The sequence below is a fragment of the Melanerpes formicivorus genome, unplaced genomic scaffold (assembly GCF_026170545.1).
Source record: "Melanerpes formicivorus ecotype bairdi unplaced genomic scaffold, bMelFor1.0.p_v2 SCAF_125, whole genome shotgun sequence".
Taxonomy (NCBI): Eukaryota; Metazoa; Chordata; class Aves; order Piciformes; family Picidae; genus Melanerpes; species Melanerpes formicivorus.
The window spans coordinates 272,918-299,916 of NW_027142477.1; the positions used below are offsets into that span (position 1 = coordinate 272,918).

At 55.8% G+C, this 26,999-nt stretch overlaps 1 protein-coding gene across 3 annotated transcripts in view; it reads right to left on the reverse strand.

The window, feature by feature from the left end:
• Positions 1–23,347: 23,347 nt before the first annotated feature.
• Positions 23,348–26,999, reverse strand: part of MED23 (mediator complex subunit 23) — a 65,956-nt gene continuing 62,304 nt past the window's right edge. For all 3 annotated transcript variants that reach the window (XM_068167927.1, XM_068167925.1, XM_068167926.1), the window contains one exon: positions 23,348–25,931. In XM_068167927.1, coding sequence (XP_068024028.1) covers positions 25,758–25,931 — 174 coding nt within the window. In that variant the 3' untranslated portion in view covers positions 23,348–25,757. The remainder of the gene's footprint in view (positions 25,932–26,999) is intronic.

A 26,999-nucleotide genomic window follows, 5' to 3' on the forward strand; every position in this document is an offset into this window, starting at 1 on the left:
TGGTGGCTGCTGCTACTGTCAGTGCTGCTGCTGCTGTTCCCAGTGCTGCTGTTGCTGTTTCTTGTGTTGATGCTGCTGCCTCTGCTGCTGCTGCCTCTGCTGCTGCTGCTCTCGCTGATTCTGTTGCCAATGCTGCTGTTGCTCTCACTGCTGCTGCCTCTGCTGCTGCTGCTGTTCCTGATTCCTCTGCTGCTGATTCTGTTGTTGCTGCTGCTGCCACTGCTGTTGCCTCTGTTGCTGCTGCTGTTGCTGCTGTTGCTGATGGGGGTGATGGAGGAGATGGAGGTAGTAGAGGTGGAGGAGGTGGTGGAGGTGGTCCAGTTGGTGGAGGTGGTAGAGGTATTCTAGGAGGTGGAGGAGGCAGAGGTGGAGGAGGTGGTGGAGGTGGTGTAGGCTGTGGAGGTGGTGGAGGTGCTAATCTTTAGCATAGGAAGAAGTGTTAATAGCTGCTGCAGAAGGAGAAGAAAGAAGAAGAAGAAAGAAGAAGAAGAGGAAGATGAAGTATTAGCAGCAGCAGCAGAGGCAGCAGCAGTGGCAGCAGCAGTGGCAGCAGTGTAGGAGATGATGTAGGTGATGGTGAGGGAGGAGATGGAGTTGAGGGAGTTGATGGTTTTGGTGATGGAGGAGATGGAGGTGGTAGTGGTGGTGGAGGTGGTGGAGGAGATCAGGGGCATCCTCATCTGTAGCATAGGGAGAAGTGTTAATAGCTGCTGCAGAAGGAGAAGAAAGAAGAAGAAGAGGAAGATGAAATATTAGCAGCAGCAGCAGTAGCAGCAGCAGTGGCAGCAGTGTAGGAGATGATGTAGGTGATGGATCTGATGTAGGTGATGGTGAGGGAGGAGATGGAGTTGATGGAGTTGATGGTTTTGGTGATGGAGGAGATGGAGGTGGTAGTGGTGGTGGAAGTGATGGAGGAGGTGGAGGTGGTGGAGGAGATGCAGGAGGTGGAGGAGATGAAGGTGATGCTGCTGGTGGCTGCTGCTACTGTTAGTGCTGCTGCTGCTGTTCCCAGTGCTGCTGTTGCTGTTTCTTGTGTTGCTGCTGCTGCTGCCTCTGCTGCTGCTGCTGTTTGTGATTCTGTTGCCACTGCTGCTGTTGCTGTCACTGCTGCTGCCTCTGCTGCTGCTGCTGTTGCTGTCACTGCTGCTGCTGCTGCTGTTGCTGTTGCCACTGCTGTTCCTGATTCCTCTGCTGCTGATTCTGTTGTTGCTGCTGTTGCCAATGCTGTTGCCTCTGTTGCTGCCACTGCTGTTGCCTCTGTTGCTGCTGCTGATACTGCTGTTGCTGATGGAGGTGATGGAGGAGATGGAGGTAGTAGAGGTGGAGGAGGTGGTGGAGGTGGTCCAGTTGGTGGAGGTGGTGGAGGTATTCTAGGAGGTGGAGGAGCTAGAGGTGGAGTAGGTGGTGGAGGTGGTGGAGGTGTTGGAGGAGATGCAGGAGCATCATAATCTATAGCATAGGGAGAAGTGTTAATAGCTGCTGCAGAAGGAGAAGAAGAAAGAAGAAGAAGAAAGAAGAACAACAGGAAGATACAGTATTAGCAGCAGCAGCAGAGGCAGCAGTAGTGGCAGCAGCAGCAGCAGTGTAGGAGATGATGTAGGTGATGGAGTTGATGTAGGTGATGGTGAGGGAGGAGATGGAGTTGAGGGAGTTGATGGTTTTGGTGATGGAGGAGATGGAGGAGATGGAGGTGGCAGTGGTGGTGGAAGTGATGGAGGTGGTGGAGGTGGTGGAGGACATGGAGGCGATGCTGCTGCCTCTGCTGCTGCTGTTACTGATTCTGTTGCTGCTTCCTCTGTTGGAGGTGGTGGAGGTGGAGGAGGTGCTGCAGGTGGTGGAGTTGGCGGAGGCTGTCCAGGTGGTGGAGGTGGTGGAGAAGGTGGAGGTGGTGGAGGTGGGCTAGGAGTTGGAGGAGCTAGAGGTGGAATAGGTTGTGGAGGTGGTGGAGGTATTGTAGGTTGTGGAGGTGGTGGAGGTGATGCAGGAGATGCAGGAGCATCGTAATCTGTAGCATAGGGAGAAGTGTTAATAGCTGCTGCAGAAGGAGAAGAAAGAAGAAGAAGAAGAATGAAGAAGAAGAAAGAAGACGAAGAGGAAGATGAAGTATTAGCAGCAGCAGCAGAGGCAGCAGCAGTGACAGCAGCAGCAGCAGCAGTGTAGGAGATGATGTAGGTGCTGGTGATGGAGGAGATGGAGTTGAGGGAGTTGGTGGTTTTGGTGATGGACTAGATGGAGGAGATGGAGGTGGTAGTGGTGGTGAAGTGCTGAAGGTGGTGGAAGTGGTGTAGGAGGTAAAGATGGTGGAGGTGATGCAGGAGGTGGAGGTGGTGGAGGTGATGCTGCTGGTGGCTGCTGCTACTGTTAGTGCTGCTGCTGCTGTTCCCAGTGCTGCTGTTGCTGTTTCTTGTGTTGCTGCTGCTGCTGCCTCTGTTGCTGCTGCTGCCTCTGCTGCTGCTGCTGTTGCCAATGCTGTTGCTGTGTTCTGTGGTCCTGCTGCTGCTCCTGCTGTTGCCTCTGTTGCTGCTGCTGTTACTGTTGTTACTGATGGGGGTGATAGAGTAGATGGAGGTACTAGATGTGGAGGAGGTGGTGGAGGGGCTGGAGAAGGTGGAGGTAGTGGAGGTGGAGTAGGTGGTGGAGGGATTGTAGGTTGTGGAGGAGGAGATGGAGGTGTTAAAGGAGATGTAGGAGCATCATAATCTATAGCATAGGGAGAAGTGTTAATAGCTGCTGCAGAAGGAGAAGAAAGAAGAAGAAGAAGAATGAAGAAGAAGAAAGAAGACGAAGAGGAAGATGAAGTATTAGCAGCAGCAGCAGAGGCAGCAGCAGTGGCAGCAGCAGCAGCAGCACTATAGGAGTTGATGGTTTTGGTGATGGAGGAGATGGAGGAGATGGAGGTGGTAGTGGTGGTGGAAGTGCTGGAGGTGGTGAAGGAGGTGGAGGTGGTGTAGGAGGTGAAAGTGGAGGAGGTGATGCCGGAGGTTGAGGTGGTGGAGCAGATGGAGGAGCATCATAATCTGTAGCTTAGGGAGAAGTGTTAATAGCTGCTGCAGAAGGAGAAGAGAAAGAAGAAGAAGAAGAAGAGGAAGATGAAGTAGTAGCAGTAGCAGCAGAGGCAGCAGCAGTGGCAGCAGCAGCACTATAGGAGATGATGTAGGTGATGGTGAGGGAGGAGATGGAGTTGAGGGAGTTGATGGTTTTGGTGATGGAGGAGATGGAGGAGATTGAGGTGGTAGTGGTGGTGAAAGTGATGGAGGTGGTGGAGGTGGTAAAGGAGATGCAGGATGTGGAGGAGATGGAGGTGATGCTGCTGGTGGCTGCTGCTACTGTTAGTGCTGCTGCTGCTGTTCCCAGTGCTGCTGTTGCTGTTTCTTGTGTTGCTGCTGCTGCTGCTTCTGCTGCTGCTGCCTCTGCTGCTGCTGTTTCTTGTGTGCCAATGCTGCTGCCTCTGTTGCCAATGCTGCTGTTGCTGTCACTGCTGCTGCCTCTGCTGCTGATGCTGTTCCTACTGATGTTGCCACTGCTGTTCCTGATTCCTCTGCTGCTGATTCTGTTGTTGCTGCTGTTGCCAATGCTGTTGCTGTGTTCTCTGATCCTGCTGCTGCTACTGCTGTTGCCTCTGCTGCTGCTGCTGTTACTGTTGTTGCTGATGGGGGTGATGGAGGAGATGGAGGTAGTGGAGGTGGAGGAAGTGGTGGAGGTGGTGGAGGGGCTGGACAAGGTGGAGGGGGTGGAGGTGGTGCAGAAGGTGGAGGTGGTAGAGGTGGAGTAGGTGGTGGAGGGATTGTAGGTTGTGGAGGGGGAGATGGAGGTGTTAAAGGAGATGCAGGAGCATCATAATCTATAGCATAGGGAGAAGTGTTAATGGCTGCTGCAGAAGGAGAAGAAAGACGAAGAAGAAGAATGAAGAAGAAGAAAGAGGAAGAGGAAGATGAAGTATTAGCAGCAGCAGCAGTGGCAGCAGCAGCAGCAGCAGTATAGGAGATGATGTAGGTGATGGATGTAGGTGATCACCTAGATGATGGTGAGGGAGGAGATGGAATTGAGGGAGTTGGTGATGGAGGAGATGGAGGTGGTAGTGGTGGTGGAAGTAATGGAGGTGGTGGAGATGGTTCAGGACATGAAGGTGATGCTGCTGCCTCTGCTGCTGCTGTTACTGATTCTGTTGCTGCTTGCTCTGTTGCAGGTGGTGGAGGTGGAGGAGGTGGTGCAGGTGGTGGAGGTGGTGGAAAAGGTGGAGGTGGTGGAGGTGGGCTAGGAGTTGGAGGAGCTAGAGGTGGAGTAGGTTGTGGAGGTGATGCAGGAGGTGCAGGAGCATGGTAATCTGTAGCATAGGGAGAAGTGTTAATAGCTGCTGCAGAAGGAGAAGAAAGAAGAAGAAGAAGAATGAAGAAGAAAGAAGAAGAAGAAGAATGAAGAAGAAAGAAGAAGAAGAGGAAGATGAAGTATTAGCAGCAGCAGCAGAGGCAGCAGCAGTGGCAGCAGCAGCAGCAGCAGTGTAGGAGATGATGTAGGTGCTGGTGATGGAGGAGATGGAGTTGAGGGAGTTGGTGTTTTTGGTGATGGACTAGATGGAGGAGATGGAGGTGGTAGTGGTGGTGAAGTGCTGGAGGTGGTGGAAGTGGTAGAGGAGGTAAAGATGGTGGAGGTGATGCAGGAGGTGGAGGTGGTGGAGGTGATGCTGCTGGTGGCTGCTGCTACTGTCAGTGCTGCTGCTGCTGTTCCCAGTGCTGCTGTTGCTGTTTCCTGTGTTTCTGCTGCTGCTGCTCTCACTGATTCTGTTGCCACTGCTGCTGTTGCTGTCACTGCTGCTGCTGCTGCTGCTGTTGCTGTTGCCTCTGCTGTTCCTGATTCCTCTGCTGCTGATTCTGCTGCTGCTGCTGTTGCCAATGCTGTTGCTGTGTTCTGTGATCCTGCTGCTGCTCCTGCTGTTGCCTCTGTTGCTGCTGCTTTTACTGTTGTTACTGATGGGGGTGATAGAGGAGATGGAGGTATTAGAGGTGGAGGAGGTGGTGGAGTGGCTGTAGAAGGTGGAGGTAGTGGAGGTGGAGTAGGTGGTGGAGGGATTGTAGGTTGTGGAGGAGGAGATGGAGGTGTTGGAGGAGATCAGGAGCATCATAATCTATAGCATAGGGAGAAGTGTTAATAGCTGCTGCAGAAGGAGAAGAAAGAAGAAGAAGAAGAATGAAGAAGAAGAAAGAAGACGAAGAGGAAGATGAAGTATTAGCAGCAGCAGCAGAGGCAGCAGCAGTGGCAGCAGCAGCAGCAGCAGCACTATAGGAGTTGATGGTTTTGGTGATGGAGGAGATGGAGGAGATGGAGGTGGTAGTGGTGGTGGAAGTGATGGAGGTGGTGGAAGTGGTGTAGGAGGTAAAGGTGGTGGAGGTGATGCAGGAGGTGGAGGAGATGGAGGTGATGCTGCTGGTGGCTGCTGCTACTGTTAGTGCTGCTGCTGCTGTTCCCAGTGCTGCTGCTGCTGTTTCTTGTGTTGCTGCTGCTGCTGCCTCTGCTGCTGCTGCTGTCACTGATTCTGTTGCCACTGCTGCTGTTGCTGTCACTGCTGCTGCCTCTGCTGCTGCTGCTGTTCCTACTGATGTTGCCACTGCTGCTGTTGCTGTCACTGCTGCTGCCTCTGCTGCTGCTGCTGCTGTTGCTGTTGCCACTGCTGTTCCTGATTCCTCTGCTGCTGATTCTGCTGCTGCTGCTGTTGCCAATGCTGTTGCTGTGTTCTGAGATCCTGCTGCTGCTACTGCTGTTGCTACTGCTGCTGCCTCTGCTGCTGCTGCTGTTACTGCTGTTGCTGATTGGGGTGATGGAGGAGATGGAGGTAGTGGAGGTGGAGGAGGTGGTGGAGGTGGTGCAGGTGGTGGAGGTGGTGGAGGCTGTCCAGGTGGTGGAGGTGGTGGAAAAGCTGGAGGTGGTGGAGGTGGTCTAGTTGTTGGAGGTGGTGGAGGTGGAGTAGGTTGTGGAGTTGGTGGAGGTGTTGGAGAAAATGCAGGGGCATCGTAATCGGTAGCATAGGGAGAAGTGATAATGGCTGCTGCAGAAGGAGAAGAAAGAAGAAGAAGAGGAAGATGAAGTATTAGCAGCAGCAGCAGAGGCAGCAGCAGTGGCAGCAGCAGCAGCAGTAGTATAGGAGATGATGTAGGTGATGGAGCTGATGTAGGTGATGGTGAGGGAGGAGATGGAGTTGAGGGAGTTGGTGGTTTTGGAGATGGAGGAGAGGCAGGTGACAGTGGTGGTGGAAGTGATGGAGGAGGTGGAGGTGATGGAGGAGATGCAGGAGGTGGAGGAGATGAAGGTGATGCTGCTGGTGGCTGCTGCTACTGTTAGTGCTGCTGCTGCTGTTCCCAGTGCTGCTGTTGCTGTTTCTTGTGTTGCTGCTGCTGCTGCCTCTGCTGCTGCTGCTCTCACTGATTCTGTTGCCACTGCTGCTGTTGCTGTCACTGCTGCTGCCTCTGCTGCTGCTGCTGTTCCTACTGATGTTGCCAATGCTGCTGTTGCTGTCACTGCTGCTGCCTCTGCTGCTGCTGCTGCTGTTGCTGTTGCCTCTGCTGTTCCTGATTCCTCTGCTGCTGATTCTGTTGCTGCTGCTGTTGCCAATGCTGTTGCTGTGCTCTCTGGTCCTGCTGCTGCTCCTGCTGTTGCCTCTGTTGCTGCTGCTGCTCCTGCTGTTGCTGATGGGGGCGATGGAGGAGACGGTGGTAGTAGAGGTGGAAGAGGTGGTGGAGGTGGTGCAGATGGTGGAGGTGGTGTAAAAGATGGAGGTGGTGGAAGTGGTCTAGGAGGTGGAGGTGGTAGAGGTGGTGTAGGTTGTGGAGGAGGTGGAGGTGGTGTAGGCTGTGGAGGTGGTGGAGGTGGTGTAGGCTGTGGAGGTTGGTGGAGGAGATCAGGAGCATCATAATCTGTAGCATAGAGAGAAGTTTTAATAGCTGCTGCAGAAGAAGAAGAAGAAGAATGAAGAAGAAGAAAGAAGAAGAAGAGGAAGATGAAGTATTAGCAGCAGCAGCAGAGGCAGCAGCAGTGGCAGCAGCAGCAGCAGCAGTGTAGGAGATGATGTAGGTGCTGGTGATGGAGGAGATGGAGTTGAGGGAGTTGGTGATTTTGGTGATGGACTAGATGGAGGAGATGGAGGTGGTAGTGGTGGTGAAGTGCTGAAGGTGGTGGAAGTGGTGTAGGAGGTAAAGATGGTGGAGGTGATGCAGGAGGTGGAGGAGATGGAGGTGATGCTGCTGGTGGCTGCTGCTACTGTTAGTGCTGCTGCTGCTGTTCCCAGTGCTGCTGTTGCTGTTTCTTGTGTTGCTGCTGCTGCTGCCTCTGCTGCTGCTGCCTCTGCTGCTGCTGCTCTCACTGATTCTGTTGCCACTGCTGCTGTTGCTGTCACTGCTGCTGCCTCTGCTGCTGCTGCTGTTCCTACTGATGTTGCCAATGCTGCTGTTGCTGTCACTGCTGCTGCCTCTGCTGCTGCTGCTGCTGCTGTTGCCTCTGCTGTTCCTGATTCCTCTGCTGCTGATTCTGTTGTTGCTGCTGTTGCCAATGCTGTTGCTGTGTTCTGTGATCCTGCTGCTGCTACTGCTGTTGCCTCTCTTGCTGCTGCTGTTACTGCTGTTGCCTCCTTTGCTGCTGCTGTTACTGTTGTTACTGATGGGGGGGATAGAGGAGATGGAGGTACTAGAGGTGGAGGAGGTGGTGGAGGGATTGTAGGTTGTGGAGGAGGAGATGGACGTGTTAAAGGAGATGTAGGAGCATCATAATCTATAGCATAGGGAGAAGTGTTAATAGCTGCTGCAGAAGGAGAAGAAAGAAGAAGAAGAAGAATGAAGAAGAAGAAAGAAGACGAAGAGGAATATGAAGTATTAGTAGCAGCAGCAGAGGCAGCAGCAGTGGCAGCAGCAGCAGCAGCACTATAGGAGTTGATGGTTTTGGTGATGGAGGAGATGGAGGAGATGGAGGTGGTAGTGGTGGTGGAAGTGACGGAGGTGGTGAAGGAGGTGGAGGTGGTGTAGGAGGTGAAAGTGGAGGAGGTGATGCCGGAGGTTGAGGTGGTGGAGCAGATGGAGGAGCATCATAATCTGTAGCTTAGGGAGAAGTGTTAATAGCTGCTGCAGAAGGAGAAGAGAAAGAAGAAGAAGAAGAAGAGGAAGATGAAGTATTAGCAGCAGCAGCAGAGGCAGCAGCAGTGGTAGCAGCAGTATAGGAGATGATGTAAGTGATGGAGTTGATGTAGGTGATGGAGTTGATGTAGGTGATGGTGAGGGAGGAGATGGAGTTGAGGGAGTTGGTGATGGGGGAGATGGAGGAGATGGAGGTGGTAGTGGTGGTGGAAGTGATGGAGGTGGTGGAGGTGGTAAAGGAGATGCAGGATGTGGAGGAGATGGAGGTGATGCTGCTGGTGGCTGCTGCTACTGTTAGTGCTGCTGCTGCTGTTCCCAGTGCTGCTGTTGCTGTTTCTTGTGTTGCTGCTGCTGCTGCCTCTGCTGCTGCTTCTGCTGCTGCTGTTGCTGTTTCTGTTGCCATTGCTGTTGTTGCTGCTGCTGCCTCTGCTGCTGCTGTTGTTACTGATTCTGTTGCTGCTGCCTCTGCTGCTGCTGCTGTTCCTACTGATGTTGCCACTGCTGCTGTTGCTGTCACTGCTGCTGCCTCTACTGCTGCTGCTGTTACTGCTGTTGCTGATGGGGTGATCGAGGAGATGGAGGTAGTGGAGGTGGAGGAGGTGATGGAGGTGGAGGAGGTGGTGGAGGTGGTCCAGGTGGTGGAGGTGGTGGAGAATGTGGAGGTGGTGGAGGTAGTCTAGGAGGTGGAGGTGGTAGAGGTGGAGTAGGTGGTGGAGGTGTTGGAGGAGATGCAGGAGCATCATAATCTATAGCATAGGGAGAAGTGTTAATGGCTGCTGCAGAAGGAGAAGAAAGAAGAAGAAGAAAAATAAAGAAGAAAGAAGAAGAAGAAAGAAGAAGAAGAGGAAGATGAAGTATTAGCAGCAGCAGCAGAGGCAGCAGCAGTGGCAGCAGCAGCAGCAGCAGTGTAGGAGATGATGTAGGTGATGGTGAGGGAGTAGATGGAGTTGAGGGAATTGGTTTTGGTGATGGAGAACATAGAGGAGATGGAGGTGGTAGTGGTGGTGAAGTGCTGGAGGTGATGGAAGTGGTGTTGGAGGTAAAGGTGGTGGAGGTGTTGCAGGAGGTGGAGGTGGTGGAGGAGATGCAGAAGCTTCATAATCTGTAGCATAGGGAGAAATGTTAATGGCTGCAGAAGAAGAAGAAGAAGAAAGAAGTAGAAGAAAGAAGAAGCAGAAAGAAGAAGAAGAGGAAGAAGAAGTATTAGCAGCAGCAGCAGAGGCAGCAGCAGTGGCAGCAGCAGCAGCAGCAGCACTATAGGAGTTGATGGTTTTGGTGATGGAGGAGATGGAGGAGATGGAGGTGGTAGTGGTGGTGGAAGTGATGGAGGTGGTGGAAGTGGTGTAGGAGGTAAAGGTGGTGGAGGTGATGCAGGAGGTGGAGGAGATGGAGGTGATGCTGCTGGTGGCTGCTGCTACTGTTAGTGCTGCTGCTGCTGTTCCCAGTGCTGCTGTTGCTGTTTCTGGTGTTGCTGCTGCTGCTGCCTCTGCTGCTGCTGCTGCCTCTGCTGCTGCTGCTGTTGCCAATGCTGTTGCTGTGTTCTGTGGTCCTGCTGCTGCTCCTGCTGTTGTCTCTGTTGCTGCTGCTGTTACTGTTGTTACTGATGGGGGTGATAGAGTAGATGGAGGTACTAGATGTGGAGGAGGTGGTGGAGGGGCTGTAGAAGGTGGAGGTAGTGGAGGTGGAGTAGGTGGTGGAGGGATTGTAGATTGTGGAGGAGGAGATGGAGGTGTTAAAGGAGATGTAGGAGCATCATAATCTATAGCATAGGGAGAAGTGTTAATAGCTGCTGCAGAAGGAGAAGAAAGAAGAAGAAGAAGAATGAAGAAGAAGAAAGAAGACGAAGAGGAAGATGAAGTATTAGCAGCAGCAGCAGAGGCAGCAGCAGTGGCAGCAGCAGCAGCATCACTATAGGAGTTGATGGTTTTGGTGATGGAGGAGATGGAGGAGATGGAGGTGGTAGTGGTGGTGGAAGTGCTGGAGGTGGTGAAGGAGGTGGAGGTGGTGTAGGAGGTGAAAGTGGAGGAGGTGATGCCGGAGGTTGAGGTGGTGGAGCAGATGGAGGAGCATCATAATCTGTAGCTTAGGGAGAAGTGTTAATAGCTGCTGCAGAAGGAGAAGAGAAAGAAGAAGAAGAAGAAGAGGAAGATGAAGTAGTAGCAGTAGCAGCAGAGGCAGCAGCAGTGGCAGCAGCAGCACTATAGGAGATGATGTAGGTGATGGTGAGGGAGGAGATGGAGTTGAGGGAGTTGATGGTTTTGGTGATGGAGGAGATGGAGGAGATTGAGGTGGTAGTGGTGGTGAAAGTGATGGAGGTGGTGGAGGTGGTAAAGGAGATGCAGGAGGTGGAGGAGATGGAGGTGATGCTGCTGGTGGCTGCTGCTACTGTTAGTGCTGCTGCTGCTGTTCCCAGTGCTGCTGTTGCTGTTTCTTGTGTGCCAATGCTGCTGCCTCTGCTGCTGCTGCTGTTCCTACTGATGTTGCCAATGCTGCTGTTGCTGTCGCTGCTGCTGCCTCTGCTGCTGCTGCTGTTGCTGTTGCCACTGCTGTTCCTGATTCCTCTGCTGCTGATTCTGTTGTTGCTGCTGTTGCCAATGCTGTTGCTGTGTTCTCTGATCCTGCTGCTGCCACTGCTGTTGCCTCTGCTGCTGCTGCTGTTACTGTTGTTGCTGATGGGGGTGATGGAGGAGATGGAGGTAGTGGAGGTGGAGGAAGTGGTGGAGGTGGTGGAGGGGCTGGACAAGGTGGAGGGGGTGGAGGTGGTGTAGAAGGTGGAGGTGGTAGAGGTGGAGTAGGTGGTGGAGGGATTGTAGGTTGTGGAGGGGGAGATGGAGGTGTTAAAGGAGATGCAGGAGCATCATAATCTAGAGCATAGGGAGAAGTGTTAATAGCTGCTGCAGAAGGAGAAGAAAGAAGAAGAAGAAGAAGAATGAAGAAGAAGAAAGAGGAAGAGGAAGATGAAGTATTAGCAGCAGCAGCAGAGGCAGCAGCAGTGGCAGCAGCAGCAGCAGCAGTATAGGAGATGATGTAGGTGATGGATGTAGGTGATCACCTAGGTGATGGTGAGGGAGGAGATGGAATTGAGGGAGCTGGTGATGGAGGAGATGGAGGAGATGGAGGTGGTAGTGGTGGTGGAAGTAATGGAGGTGGTGGAGATGGTTCAGGACATGAAGGTGATGCTGCTGCCTCTGCTGCTGCTGTTACTGATTCTGTTGCTGCTTCCTCTGTTGGAGGTGGTGGAGGTGGAGGAGGTGGTGCAGGTGGTGGAGTTGGCGGAGGCTGTCCAGGTGGTGGAGGTGGTGGAAAAGCTGGAGGTGGTGGAGGTGGGCTAGGAGTTGGAGGAACTAGAGGTGGAGTAGGTTGTGGAGGTGGTGGAGGTATTGTAGGTTGTGGAGGTGGTGGAGGTGATGCAGGAGATGCAGGAGCATCGTAATCTGTAGCATAGGGAGAAGTGTTAATAGCTGCTGCAGAAGGAGAAGAAAGAAGAAGAAGAAGAATGAAGAAGAAAGAAGAAGAAGAAGAATGAAGAAGAAAGAAGAAGAAAAGGAAGATGAAGTATTAGCAGCAGCAGCAGAGGCAGCAGCAGTGGCAGCAGCAGCAGCAGCAGTGTAGGAGATGATGTAGGTGCTGGTGATGGAGGAGATGGAGTTGAGGGAGTTGGTGGTTTTGGTGATGGACTAGATGGAGGAGATGGAGGTGGTAGTGGTGGTGAAGTGCTGGAGGTGGTGGAAGTGGTGTAGGAGGTAAAGATGGTGGAGGTGATGCAGGAGGTGGAGGTGGTGGAGGTGATGCTGCTGGTGGCTGCTGCTACTGTCAGTGCTGCTGCTGCTGTTCCCAGTGCTGCTGTTGCTGTTTCTTGTGTTGCTGCTGCTGCTGCCTCTGCTGCTGCTGCTGTTTGTGATTCTGTTGCCAATGCTGCTGTTGCTGTCACTGCTGCTGCCTCTGCTGCTGCTGCTGCTGTTGCTGTTGCCTCTGCTGTTCCTGATTCCTCTGCTGCTGATTCTGTTGTTGCTGCTGTTGCCAATGCTGTTGCTGTGTTCTGTGCTCCTGCTGCTGCTCCTGCTGTTGCCTCTGTTGCTGCTGCTGTTACTGCTGTTGCTGATGGAGGTGATGGAGGAGATGGAGGTAGTAGGGGTGGAGGAGGTGGTGGAGGTGGTCCAGTTGGTGGAGGTGGTGGAGGTATTCTAGGCGGTGGAGGAGCTAGAGGTGGAGTAGGTGGTGGAGGTGGTGGAGGTGTTGGAGGAGATGCAGGAGCATCATAATCTATAGCATAGGGAGAAGTGTTAATAGCTGCTGCAGAAGGAAAAGAAGAAAGAAGAAGAAGAAAGAAGAACAACAGGAAGATACAGTATTAGCAGCAGCAGCAGAGGCAGCAGCAGTGGCAGCAGCAGCAGCAGTGTAGGAGATGATGTAGGTGATTGAGTTGATGTAGGTGATGGTGAGGGAGGAGATGGAGTTGAGGGAGTTGGTGGTTTTGGTGATGGAGGAGATGGAGGTGGTAGTGGTGGTGGAAGTGATGGAGGTGGTGGAGGTGTCAGAGGAGATGCAGGAGGTGGAGGAGATGGAGGTGATGCTGCTGGTGGCTGCTGCTACTGTTAGTGCTGCTGCTGCTGTTCCCAGTGCTGCTGCTGCTGTTTCTTGTGTTGCTGCTGCTGCTGCCTCTGCTGCTGCTGCTCTCACTGATTCTGTTGCCACTGCTGCTGTTGCTGTCACTGCTGCTGCCTCTGCTGCTGCTGTTCCTACTGATGTTGCCAATGCTGCTGTTGCTGTCACTGCTGCTGCCTCTGCTGCTGCTGCTGCTGTTGCTGTTGCCACTGCTGTTCCTGATTCCTCTGCTGCTGCCTCTGCTGCTGCTGCTGTTGCCAATGCTGTTGCTGTGTTCTGTGATCCTGCTGCTGCTACTGCTGTTGCCTCTCTTGCTGCTGCTGTTACTGTTGTTACTGATGGGGGTGATAGAGGAGATGGAGGTACTAGAGGTGGAGTAGGTGGTGGAGGGATTGTAGGTTGTGGAGGAGGAGATGGAGGTGTTAAAGGAGATGTAGGAGCATCATAATCTATAGCATAGGGAGAAATGTTAATGGCTGCAGCAGAAGAAGAAGAAGAAAGAAGTAGAAGAAAGAAGAAGCAGAAAGAAGAAGAAGAGGAAGAAGAAGTATTAACAGCAGCAGCAGAGGCAGCAGCAGTGGCAGCAGCAGCAGCAGTATAGGAGTTGATGTTGGTGATGGTGAGGGAGGAGATGGAGTTGAGGGAGTTGATGGTTTTGGTGATGGAGGAGATGGAGGTGACAGTGGTGGTGGAAGTGATGGAGGTGATAGAGGAGGACGAGGAGATGCAGGAGGTGGAGGAGAGGGAGGTGATGCTGCTGGTGGCTGCTGCTACTGTTAGTGCTGCTGCTGCTGTTCCCAGTGCTGCTGTTGCTGTTTCTTGTGTTGCTGCTGCTGCTGCCTCTGCTGCTGCTGTTCCTACTGATGTTGCCACTGCTGCTGTTGCTATCACTGCTGCTGCCTCTGCTGCTGCTGCTGTTACTGTTGTTGCTGATGGGGGTGATGGAGGAGATGGAGGTAGCAGAGGTGGTGGAGGTGGTGGAGGAGATCAGGGGCATCCTCATCTGTAGCATAGGGAGAAGTGTTAATAGCTGCTGCAGAAGGAGAAGAAAGAAGAAGAAGAGGAAGATGAAATATTAGCAGCAGCAGCAGTGGCAGCAGCAGTGGCAGCAGCAGCAGCAGCAGTGTAGGAGATGATGTAGGTGATGGAGTTGATGTAGGTGATGGTGAGGGAGGAGATGGAGTTGAGGGAGTTGATGGTTTTGGTGATGGAGGAGATGGAGGTGGTAGTGGTGGTGGAAGTGATGGAGGAGGTGGAGGTGGTGGAGGAGATGCAGGGGGTGGAGGAGATGGAGGTGATGCTGCTGGTGGCTGCTGCTACTGTTAGTGCTGCTGCTGCTGTTCCCAGTGCTGCTGTTGCTGTTTCTTGTGTTGCTGCTGCTGCTGCCTCTGCTGCTGCTGCCTCTGCTGCTGCTGTTTGTGATTCTGTTGCCAATGCTGCTGTTGCTGTCACTGCTGCTGCCTCTGCTGCTGCTGCTGCTGTTCTTGTTGCCACTGCTGTTCCTGATTCCTCTGCTGCTGATTCTGCTGCTGCTGCTGTTGCCAATGCTGTTGCTGTGTTCTCTGATCCTGCTGCTGCCACTGCTGTTGCCTCTGTTGCTGCTGCTGTTACTGTTGTTACTGATGGGGGTGATGGAGGAGATGGAGGTAGTAGAGGTGGAGGAGTTGGTGGAGGTGGTGGAGAAGGTGGAGGTGGTAGAGGTGGAGTAGGTGTTGGAGGGATTGTATGTTGTGGAGGAGGAGATGGAGGTGTTGGAGGAGATGCAGGAGCATCATAATCTATAGCATAGGGAGAAGTGTTAATAGCTGCTGGAGAAGAAGAATAAAGAAGAAGAATGAAGAAGAAGAAGAAGAAGAGGAAGATGAAGTATTAGCAGCAGCAGCAGAGGCAGCAGCAGTGGCAGCAGCAGCAGCAGTATAGGAGATGATGTAGGTGATGGAGTTGGTGTTGGTGATGGTGAGGGAGGAGATGGAGTTGATGGTTTTGGCGATGGAGGAGATGGATGAGATGGAGGTGGTAGTGGTGGTGGAAGTGATGGAGGTGGTCTAGGTTGTGGAGTTTAAGGAGGAGGAGGTGATGGAGGAGATGGAGGTGATGGAGCCCACGACACTCATTCATTACCTGCCTGGGCTGGGAGGCACTCAGTGCTTCTCTCTGTTCCTGGGGACACACACAGTGATGTGCTGTGATGTGCCTGTGATGTGCCTGCGGTGTGCCTGGGATGTGCCTGTGATGTGCCTGGGATGTGCCTGGGATGTGCCTGGGATGTGCCTGTTATGTGCCTGGGATGTGCCTGTGATGTGCCTGGGATGTGCCTGGGATGTGCCTGGGATGTGCCTGCGGTGTGCCTGTGATGTGCCTGGGATGTGCCTGGGATGTGCCTGGGATGTGCCTGCGGTGTGCCTGTTATGTGCCTGCGGTGTGCCTGGGATGTGCCTGGGATGTGCCTGGGATGTGCCTGCGGTGTGCCTGTGATGTGCCTGGGATGTGCCTGGGATGTGCCTGTGATGTGCCTGGGATGTGCCTGCGATGTGCCTGGGATGTGCCTGGGATGTGCCTGGGATGTGCCTGTGATGTGCCTGGGATGTGCCTGCGATGTGCCTGGGATGTGCCTGGGATGTGCCTGGGATGTGCCTGCGGTGTGCCTGCGATGTGCCTGGGATGTGCCTGGGATGTGCCTGGGATGTGCCTGCGGTGTGCCTGGGATGTGCCTGCGGTGTGCCTGGGATGTGCCTGCGATGTGCCTGCGATGTGCCTGTGATGTGCCTGGGATGTGCCTGGGATGTGCCTGTGATGTGCCTGGGATGTGCCTGCGATGTGCCTGGGATGTGCCTGGGATGTGCCTGGGATGTGCCTGTGATGTGCCTGGGATGTGCCTGCGATGTGCCTGGGATGTGCCTGGGATGTGCCTGGGATGTGCCTGGGATGTGCCTGTGATGTGCCTGTGATGTGCCTGGGATGTGCCTGGGATGTGCCTGGGATGTGCCTGTGATGTGCCTGCGATGTGCCTGTGATGTGCCTGGGATGTGCCTGTGATGTGCCTGGGATGTGCCTGTGATGTGCCTGGGATGTGCCTGCGATGTGCCTGGGATGTGCCTGGGATGTGCCTGGGATGTGCCTGGGATGTGCCTGTGATGTGCCTGTGATGTGCCTGGGATGTGCCTGTTATGTGCCTGCGGTGTGCCTGTGATGTGCCTGCGATGTGCCTGTGATGTGCCTGGGATGTGCCTGTGATGTGCCTGCGATGTGCCTGGGATGTGCCTGCGATGTGCCTGGGATGTGCCTGTGATGTGCCTGGGATGTGCCTGTGATGTGCCTGCGATGTGCCTGTGATGTGCCTGCGATGTGCCTGGGATGTGCCTGTGATGTGCCTGGGATGTGCCTGCGATGTGCCTGGGATGTGCCTGGGATGTGCCTGGGATGTGCCTGGGATGTGCCTGCGGTGTGCCTGGGATGTGCCTGTGATGTGCCTGGGATGTGCCTGCGGTGTGCCTGGGATGTGCCTGCGATGTGCCTGGGATGTGCCTGGGATGTGCCTGCGATGTGCCTGTGATGTGCCTGCGATGTGCCTGGGATGTGCCTGTGATGTGCATGTGATGTGCCTGGGATGTGCCTGTGATGTGCCTGCGATGTGCCTGTGATGTGCCTGCGATGTGCCTGGGATGTGCCTGTGATGTGCCTGGGATGTGCCTGCGATGTGCCTGGGATGTGCCTGGGATGTGCCTGGGATGTGCCTGGGATGTGCCTGCGGTGTGCCTGGGATGTGCCTGTGATGTGCCTGGGATGTGCCTGCGGTGTGCCTGGGATGTGCCTGCGATGTGCCTGGGATGTGCCTGGGATGTGCCTGGGATGTGCCTGGGATGTGCCTGCGATGTGCCTGGGATGTGCCTGTGATGTGCCTGGGATGTGCCTGTGATGTGCCTGCGATGTGCCTGTGATGTGCCTGTGATGTGCCTGGGATGTGCCTGGGATGTGCCTGCGGTGTGCCTGGGATGTGCCTGCGATGTGCCTGCGATGTGCCTGCGATGTGCCTGGGATGTGCCTGCGATGTGCCTGGGATGTGCCTGCGGTGTGCCTGTGATGTGCCTGGGATGTGCCTGCGATGTGCCTGGGATGTGCCTGTGATGTGCCTGGGATGTGCCTGCGATGTGCCTGCGATGTGCCTGGGATGTGCCTGGGATGTGCCTGGGATGTGCCTGTGATGTGCCTGGGATGTGCCTGCGATGTGCCTGGGATGTGCCTGGGATGTGCCTGGGATGTGCCTGTGATGTGCCTGGGATGTGCCTGCGATGTGCCTGTGATGTGCCTGGGATGTGCCTGGGATGTGCCTGGGATGTGCCTGTGATGTGCCTGGGATGTGCCTGGGATGTGCCTGTTATGTGCCTGCGGTGTGCCTGTGATGTGCCTGCGATGTGCCTGTGATGTGCCTGGGATGTGCCTGTGATGTGCCTGGGATGTGCCTGTGATGTGCCTGCGATGTGCCTGTGATGTGCCTGCGATGTGCCTGGGATGTGCCTGCGATGTGCCTGGGATGTGCCTGCGATGTGCCTGGGATGTGCCTGGGATGTGCCTGGGATGTGCCTGGGATGTGCCTGGGATGTGCCTGCGGTGTGCCTGGGATGTGCCTGTGATGTGCCTGGGATGTGCCTGCGGTGTGCCTGGGATGTGCCTGCGATGTGCCTGGGATGTGCCTGGGATGTGCCTGCGATGTGCCTGTGATGTGCCTGCGATGTGCCTGGGATGTGCCTGTGATGTGCCTGGGATGTGCCTGGGATGTGCCTGCGGTGTGCCTGGGATGTGCCTGCGATGTGCCTGCGATGTGCCTGCGATGTGCCTGGGATGTGCCTGCGATGTGCCTGGGATGTGCCTGCGGTGTGCCTGTGATGTGCCTGGGATGTGCCTGCGATGTGCCTGGGATGTGCCTGTGATGTGCCTGGGATGTGCCTGCGATGTGCCTGCGATGTGCCTGGGATGTGCCTGGGATGTGCCTGCGGTGTGCCTGTGATGTGCCTGTTATGTGCCTGGGATGTGCCTGTGATGTGCCTGTGATGTGCCTGTTATGTGCCTGTGATGTGCCTGCGATGTGCCTGTGCTGTGCCTGGGATGTGCCTGTTATGTGCCTGTGATGTGCCTGCGATGTGCCTGTGATGTGCCTGCGATGTGCCTGTGATGTGCCTGCGATGTGCCTGTGATGTGCCTGGGATGTGCCTGGGATGTGCCTGGGATGTGCCTGTGATGTGCCTGTTATGTGCCTGTGATGTGCCTGCGATGTGCCTGTGCTGTGCCTGGGATGTGCCTGTTATGTGCCTGTGATGTGCCTGCGATGTGCCTGTGATGTGCCTGCGATGTGCCTGTGATGTGCCTGCGATGTGCCTGTGATGTGCCTGTGATGTGCCTGGGATGTGCCTGGGATGTGCCTGCGATGTGCCTGGGATGTGCCTGCGGTGTGCCTGTGATGTGCCTGGGATGTGCCTGCGATGTGCCTGGGATGTGCCTGTGATGTGCCTGGGATGTGCCTGCGATGTGCCTGCGATGTGCCTGGGATGTGCCTGGGATGTGCCTGGGATGTGCCTGTGATGTGCCTGGGATGTGCCTGCGATGTGCCTGGGATGTGCCTGGGATGTGCCTGTGATGTGCCTGGGATGTGCCTGCGATGTGCCTGGGATGTGCCTGGGATGTGCCTGGGATGTGCCTGTGATGTGCCTGGGATGTGCCTGGGATGTGCCTGTTATGTGCCTGCGGTGTGCCTGTGATGTGCCTGCGATGTGCCTGTGATGTGCCTGGGATGTGCCTGTGATGTGCCTGGGATGTGCCTGTGATGTGCCTGGGATGTGCCTGTGATGTGCCTGCGATGTGCCTGTGATGTGCCTGCGATGTGCCTGGGATGTGCCTGCGATGTGCCTGGGATGTGCCTGCGATGTGCCTGGGATGTGCCTGGGATGTGCCTGGGATGTGCCTGGGATGTGCCTGGGATGTGCCTGGGATGTGCCTGGGATGTGCCTGGGATGTGCCTGGGATGTGCCTGGGATGTGCCTGCGGTGTGCCTGGGATGTGCCTGTGATGTGCCTGCGATGTGCCTGGGATGTGCCTGCGATGTGCCTGGGATGTGCCTGCGATGTGCCTGGGATGTGCCTGGGATGTGCCTGGGATGTGCCTGGGATGTGCCTGGGATGTGCCTGCGGTGTGCCTGGGATGTGCCTGTGATGTGCCTGGGATGTGCCTGCGGTGTGCCTGGGATGTGCCTGCGATGTGCCTGGGATGTGCCTGGGATGTGCCTGCGATGTGCCTGTGATGTGCCTGCGATGTGCCTGGGATGTGCCTGTGATGTGCCTGGGATGTGCCTGGGATGTGCCTGCGGTGTGCCTGGGATGTGCCTGCGATGTGCCTGCGATGTGCCTGCGATGTGCCTGGGATGTGCCTGCGATGTGCCTGGGATGTGCCTGCGGTGTGCCTGTGATGTGCCTGGGATGTGCCTGCGATGTGCCTGGGATGTGCCTGTGATGTGCCTGGGATGTGCCTGCGATGTGCCTGCGATGTGCCTGGGATGTGCCTGGGATGTGCCTGCGGTGTGCCTGTGATGTGCCTGTTATGTGCCTGGGATGTGCCTGCGATGTGCCTGGGATGTGCCTGCGATGTGCCTGGGATGTGCCTGGGATGTGCCTGCGGTGTGCCTGGGATGTGCCTGCGATGTGCCTGCGATGTGCCTGCGATGTGCCTGGGATGTGCCTGCGATGTGCCTGGGATGTGCCTGCGGTGTGCCTGTGATGTGCCTGGGATGTGCCTGCGATGTGCCTGGGATGTGCCTGTGATGTGCCTGGGATGTGCCTGCGATGTGCCTGCGATGTGCCTGGGATGTGCCTGGGATGTGCCTGCGGTGTGCCTGTGATGTGCCTGTGATGTGCCTGTGATGTGCCTGTTATGTGCCTGTGATGTGCCTGCGATGTGCCTGTGCTGTGCCTGGGATGTGCCTGGGATGTGCCTGTGATGTGCCTGCGATGTGCCTGTGATGTGCCTGCGATGTGCCTGTGATGTGCCTGCGATGTGCCTGTGATGTGCCTGCGATGTGCCTGTTATGTGCCTGGGATGTGCCTGTGATGTGCCTGTGCTGTGCCTGTGATGTGCCTGTGCTGTGCCTGTGATGTGCCTGTGCTGTGCCTGTGATGTGCCTGTGCTGTGCCTGCGATGTGCCTGTGCTGTGCCTGTGATGTGCCTGCGGTGTGCCTGGGATGTGCCTGGGATGTGCCTGGGATGTGCCTGGGATGTACCTGTGCTGTGCCTGTGATGTGCCTGTGCTGTGCCTGCGATGTGCCTGTGATCTGCCTGTGCTGTGCCTGCGATGTGCCTGTGCTGTGCCTGTGATGTGCCTGTGATCTGCCTGTGATGTGCATTTGTGTAGCTTCAGGCCGCGGCTGGAAGCGGTCGGCTGCGGCTCCCTGGAGGGATGGAGGAAAGCGGTCGTTGCTCCGACCGGCTTGCCCCAGGGGTGGAAAAAGCCGCTGAGTAAATGTAAAAGCAAACTAAGGCTCAGCTGAGAAGTTGTGAGGTATTGCCAGGTGACCAGGATGTCCCAAGGAGTCCACAAGGAATTCACACTGCGGGAGAATGACTCTGTGTCGCTGGGAGGTTCCATCATATGATGAAGAAGAACTGGAATGGACTGACACTTGAGCCTGAATGAGAGACTGTGTGGAAGGATGCCCAGATGAAGGCCTGGACTGCTGCTGGATATGTCAGCAGAAGAGTTCTAATTTGATGACATGTTCTGGGTGCAGGGATTATGGTATGGAACGAGGGGTGGCGTGTGGTGGTTGAGGCTGGGTGCTGGCCCGGATGCCACTGCACAGAACACACCTGGGAGGTCCCACAGGGGTGGGCCCAGCCCAGGGGGTGGTCAGAGGGAACCAGGTATTCCATTCCCATAATGCCCTGCTCCCCTATAAAATGCCCATGTGGGGTCTTCACTTCCTAGGCAGCCCCCAGCTGCAGCCTAGGTAAAATGGTGTGAGCCACCTCCCTGGGGCCTGCCCTGGCCCAAGGCTGGGTTGGGGGGGAGGAAAGAGCCCTGTGGGGGTTTGGGTGTACCCCCAGGTGGGGATGGGATGTTCTTGGGTGTGTTGTGGGATCTCTCTCTCTTTGTCAGAGTGCTTGTGGCTCTCTGTAAAGCTTTCATTGGTGTTTGCTTTTGAATTGTTTTCCTATTTAACCTTTCCATCCCTTTTGCAATCCCTTTGTCTGAGTCGTTGTCTGTGCCCGTGGTGGGGAGGGGGTTTGCCCAAACCCATTACAGAGTTTCTGCCCAGTTTCATTCATTTTGAACTGCCCTCAGTGGGGCACAGAGCAGCTGCCCAGGGGCCAGGAGCTGTCACTCCAGTGGCAGCATTGTCACTAGGAGGAAGTTTGCAGTGTGAGCAGAAGTCCCTGCCTGCAGTGCCTCCTTCTCAGCCAGTTATGAGAGATTCCTCTACATGGTGATTGATTTGGTTTTGGGAGTCCCCTCCCTGCCTGCACAGGCAGCTGCTGGCCTGGAAGCTGTCACTGGCAGGGCTCTGCTGCACTCCACAGAGGAGCTCTGCTGAATGGCCAGAAGACTGGCAACAGCTTTGCTGTGAGAGGCAGGGGAAGAAAGGAGGAGGAGAACATTGTAATATCTGCAGGGGACCTACAGAGGCACTGCTCAGGAGGGGCTGTGGGGATAGGAGGAGAGGCAATGGTTTGAAACTGGAGCAGGGCAGAGTCAGGTTGGACATTAGGAGGGAGTTCTGCACAGGGAGGCTGGGGAGACACTGGGACAGGCTGCCCAGGGAGGTGTTGGAGGCTCCATCCCTGGAGACATTCAGAGTCAAAGTTGCTGTGGCCCTGGGCAGCCTGCTCTGGTTGCTTTTGTCCCTGCTCACTGCAGGGGGTTGGAGATGACCTTTGAGGGTCCCTCCCAGCCTGACCCATTTGGTGATCCTGTGGTGAGAGAGAACATTTCTCTGCACCAGCTTCAACAGATCCCCCTCCATGCTGCTCCTCCACACCTGGCCCCAGGGAGATGAGAAGCTCCTTTGGGAGCCCTGGAGAAACCAAGGCCTCTCTATGCAGCCAGGAGAGGTTTTGAGGTCCCTCTGGTCTTGCATCTTGGCTGCTTGAGAGGCTTTGAGGTTTGCTGCCAGGAACAGGGCTGGCACTTCTGGGGCTCAGTTCGGGCTGCATCAACTCAGCCCCACCACAGGACCATGGAGTTGTTTCAGGTGGAGAAGCCCTGCAGGAGGCCTGTCAGACTGCCATGAGGGCAGCACAGAGAGCAGCCCCCAGGCTCAGGGCACTGAGGGCAAGCAGCAGTGCAGCAGCCATCCCCTGCTGCCTGTGCCCCAGGACAGAGCCAGCAGTGCTCAGCCCAGGGCCAGACACCGGCATGGGGCAGGGGCAGGGAGGAAGGGGAAGGGCTCCCATCCCTCCTTCACCTGAAGGGGTAACTAAGAACCTGAGCTTGCCCTCTCTTCTGTCAGGGCTCAGCTGGGAAACCCTTGCCCAGAAAGCAATCCACTGGTTTGAGCAGCAAGGAGAGTGCAAGCCAGAGAGGGATCCCTGGCACCTCTGAGCTCCAGGGGGAGAAATCTTCCCTGCAAAGCTTCTTCCACAGCACCATGGTCCCCAGAGGCCATGCTGAGCCAGACAAGTGTCTTTGCAGGTTGAAGGGTGCCTGGTGCCCAGCTGGGCCAGGTCCAGCAGCAGCAGGAGCCACCACACCATGGCTGAGGCCAGGCAGGGAGCACAGAGCAGTGTGAAGTCCCAGCCTGCCTCTGCTCACAGCTCACTGCTGACTGCTCACAGCTCACAGCTCACTTGTCTGTGCTGGACTGAGGGAGTTGGGGTTGTGCAGGCTGGAGAGAAGGCTCCCAGGAGACCTCATTGTGGCCTTCCAGGATCTGCAGGGGGCTCCAAGCAAGCTGGGGAGGGACTTTTGAGGGTGTCAGGGAGGGATAGGACTGGGGGGGATGGAGCAGAACTAGAAGTGGGGAGATTGAGATTGGCTGTGAGGAAGAAGTTGTTCCCCAGGAGGGTGGTGAGAGCCTGGCACAGGTTGCCCAGGGAGGTGGTGGAAGCCTCCTGCCTGGAGGTGTTTGCAGCCAGGCTGGATGTGGCTGTGAGCAACCTGCTGTGGTGTGAGGTGTCCCTGCCCATGGCAGGGGGTTGGGAATGGCTGAGCCTTGAGCTCCCTTCCAGCCCTGCCAGCTCTGTGGTTCTGCACCAAAGCTCTGCAAAGCAACTCACACAGCTGACACTTCTCAAGTGCATCCTGTTAGGAACCAAACTTCTTTGGTGTGAGGCTGCTGAGCCCTGGAGCAGGCTGCCCAGAGAGGTTGTGGAGTCTCCTGCTCTGGAGCCTTTCCAGCCCCAGCTGGATGTGTTCTGTGTGCCCTGCCCTGGGTGCCCTGCTCTGGTAGGGGCTTGGCCTGGGTGATCTCTGGAGGTCCCTTCCAACCCCTTCCATGTCATGACTCTGTGAAACCCAAGGCACTGTTCTTACCTACTGCTTATTTTGGGGTGATTATGTACAGAAGCCTCTCACCAACCCCAGCAGCCCTTCCAGGCAGCTCCTGATTGGCTTTCACCAACAAATAAATAACAATCTGACAACTCTGGAAGGTAAAAAACTCTCTGTATTTGTCTGGAAGGTTCTGCAGCTCCACAGCCCTCCAGCAATGCTGCCTGTGAGAGGAGCAAGGAGCAGGCATACTCCAGAGCCCAAGCACAAAGAGTGGCTGTGGCCTCACCTTGGAGCATTGCTAAGTGCCAGGCAGAGCTGAGCCTGCAGGAGGCTGCATCACACTGCACAGATCCCAGGGAGCAAACCTCCCTCTGCTGCTTTCAGAAGGCCTCCAAGGTTTCCCCAGGCTCTGCTGGCTCAGCCAGCTCCAAACACCCTGCTCCAGACATGCTCTCTGCAACAGGCAGAGGGGCTGGCTGGAGCCTGGCTCTTCCCTGGCCATCCCACACTGGCCACCTGTGATTTGAATACCAAACCCCCCCAAAGCCTCAGCTCTGAGCTTCCCCTCACCACTCACAGATGTCCTGAAGGCTCCAGCAGAAGCCCAGGGCAGGATGTGGACTTTTAAGCCCCAGCCTCAGCCCACTACAAACGTGTCTGCAATCCTCCCTTGCTGTGCTCTGCTGCAGAAAGAGAATTTGGTTGGCAGTTACTGAACTCCAGGGATGCCCTTCTAGGAATTCACCTTCAGAGCAATCCTGCTGCAGATCCAAGTGCAGATGGTAGCAGCAGAGGCTTCTTCTTGCAGCTGGAGAGGGTTCAGTGCCTTCAGGAGCCTGCTGAGCTGTGCAGAGCCGTGTGCAGGCTCAGGGACCTGACCCATGGCAATGACAAACTGCTCAGCAAGCCAGGGCCCAGGGGCTGGAGCCCCAGCACTGCCAGCAGGATACTCAGCCTTTAAGTTCCAGGCCAGCAGAGTGCTGATGAACCCAAGCCTGGCAGAGATTTGCTAGTGCCAGCCCAGCTGTGGCACCACTGCACACAGCCCAGGGGCAGGGCACTGCAGGCAGCTTCTTGCCATAACTGCTCAGGGGGTAAAGACAAAGCTGTTCCTGTGCCCCCCTGCTGCCTGAAAGGCACTGAGGAAGTTCATTTTCCAGACCTACCAGGGAAAGGGATAAAAACCCAAACTGAAGGTAGAAATGTCCACAGCTTGGAGGAGTTCCAGCAGCTCTCAGAAGCTGCTTCTGTGGAGCTACCCTTGGGAGCATCCCTGACAGCTCAGTGACTGGGAGAGGAGCCAGCCCAGAAGGGATACTCTGGGCCCCACCTCAAGCACCAGAATTATTTCAATATGAAATAAGAGCTCAAAGGTGCTGTGGTGGCAGGTGGCAGCTCAGACCATGCAGCAGGACAGCCATGAAACACTCTGCTCCCACAGGCTTCTCCCTTCCTCTGCTCCAAAACCTGCTCAGGAAGAGAAGAAGTCTTAATGGTTTCACTGCCAGCAGAGGTTTGCCAACCCAGCACCAGAGCTTTGCTCTGGAGAGCTTCAGCAAACAGGTCCTGAGGAGTCAGAGAGCTGCAGGGCTGAAGAGTCAGAGAGGTTCAGTCAAGAGTCAGGGAGCAGCAGGGCTGAAGAGTCAGAGAGCTGCAGTCAAGAGTCAGAGAGCTGCAGCCCTGAAGAGTCAGAGAGCTGCAGTCAAGAGTCAGAGAGCTGCAGTCAGGAGTCAGGGAGCTGCAGTCAAGAGTCAGAGGGCTGCAGTCAAGAGTCAGAGAGCTGCAGTCAAGAGTCAGAGAGGTTCAGTCAAGAGTCAGAGAGCTGCAGTCAAGAGTCAGAGAGGTTCAGTCAAGAGTCAGAGAGCTGCAGTCAAGAGTCAGAGAGCTGCAGGGCTGAAGAGTCAGAGAGCTGCAGTCAAGAGTCAGAGGGCTGGAGGTCTGAAGAGTCAGAGAGGTGCAGTCAAGAGTCAGAGGGCTGGAGGTCTGAAGAGTCAGAGAGGTGCAGTCAAGAGTCAGAGAGGTGCAGTCAAGAGTCAGAGGGCTGGAGGTCTGAAGAGTCAGAGAGGTGCAGTCAAGAGTCAGAGAGGTGCAGTCAAGAGTCAGAGAGCTGCAGTCGAGTCAGAGAGCTGCAGTCAAGAGTCAGAGCTGCAGTCAAGAGTCAGAGAGGTTCAGTCAAGAGTCAGGGAGCTGCAGTCAAGAGTCAGAGCTGAAGTCAAGAGTCAAAGAGATTCAGTCAAGAGTCAGAGAGGTTCAGTAAGAGTCAGAGAGGTTCAGTCAAGAGTTAGAGAGCTGCAGTCAGGAGTCAGAGAGCTGCAGTCAGGAGTCAGGGAGCTGCAGTCAAGAGTCAGGGAGCTGCAGTCAAGAGTCAGAGCTGCAGTCAAGAGTCTCAGAGCTGCAGTCAGAGGGCTGGAGGTCTGAAGAGGCAGAGGTTCATGGTGCAGCAGGACAGGCAGCAGAGATCTGCAGTGCTTCTCTTCCCGTTCCAGGTGTCAGGTCCCACGGTGTGCCACCTTGAGCAGTAACAGAAGGAAGCCTTCCCCCCAAGGGCAGCCCAGCACTTGCTGTCACTGTGTGACTGGCAGAGCAACGTTGACAGGCACCTGGCTGGGCTGCTGTGCTGGGGAGCCATTGCTGAGGGCCTGCTGGGGGACAGCAGCTGGCTCCATCTTGCTGATGTGAGTGATGAAGCGCAGCCGCAGCTTCAGGGCTGGCCGCAGGTTACAGATGATCTTCTCCACCTGTTCAGAATGAGCCAGAAAACCCAAACCAGTCACTGCCAGAAACCTGACAGAAATGCTTGGGGTAAAGCAAAGCCCTGGGACAGCTCCCCATGAACACCAGACTGCCAGGAGGCAGGCAGAGGGCACAGCAAGCAGTGCTGCTGCCAGTGTTTCATTGACCACATTCACTTCTGCACCTCTTGGAGCCTGGAACTCTCTCCCTGCTGCACAGCTGTGTGGTGCTGCTGACAGCTGCAGGGAAGGATCCATCCAGAGGGACCTGCACAGGCTGCAGAGCTGGGCCCAGGACAACCTCAGGAGGCTCAACAAGACCAAGGGCAAGGTCCTGCAGCTGGGGCAGGGCAATCCCAGGCACCAATCCAGGCTGGGCAGGGACTGGCTGGAGAGCAGCCCTGCAGAGAAGGCCTTGGGGGTGCTGGGGGAGAGAAGCTCAGCAGGAGCCAGCAGGGAGCACTTGCAGCCCAGAGAGCCAAGCAGAGCCTGGGCTGCAGCAAGAGAAGTGTGGCCAGCAGGGCCAGGGAGGGGATTCTGCCCCTCTGCTCCACTCTGCTGAGACCACAGCTGCAGCTCTGGGGCCAGTGCTGGAGCCTCTGTGCCAGGAAGGATCTGAAGGGGCTGGAAGGTGTCCAGAGCAGGGCCACGAGGAGGAGCAGAGGGCTGGAGCTGCTCTGCTGTGAGCACAGACTGAGGGAGTTGGGGTTGTGCAGGCTGGAGAGGAGAAGGCTCCCAGGAGACCTCCTTGTGGCCTTCCAGGATCTGCAGGGGGCTGCAAGAAAGCTGGGGAAGGACTTTTGAGGGTATCAGGGAAGGATAGGACTGGGGGGGATGAAGCAGAACTAGAAGTGGGGAGATTGAGATTGGCTGTGAGGAAGAAGTTGTTCCCCAGGAGGGTGGTGAGAGCCTGGCACAGGTTGCCCAGGGAGGTGGTGGAAGCCTCCTGCCTGGAGGTGTTTGCAGCCAGGCTGGATGTGGCTGTGAGCAACCTGCTGTGGTGTGAGGTGTCCCTGCCCATGGCAGGGGGTTGGGACTGGCTGATCTCTAAGGTGCCTTCCATCCCAAACCCTT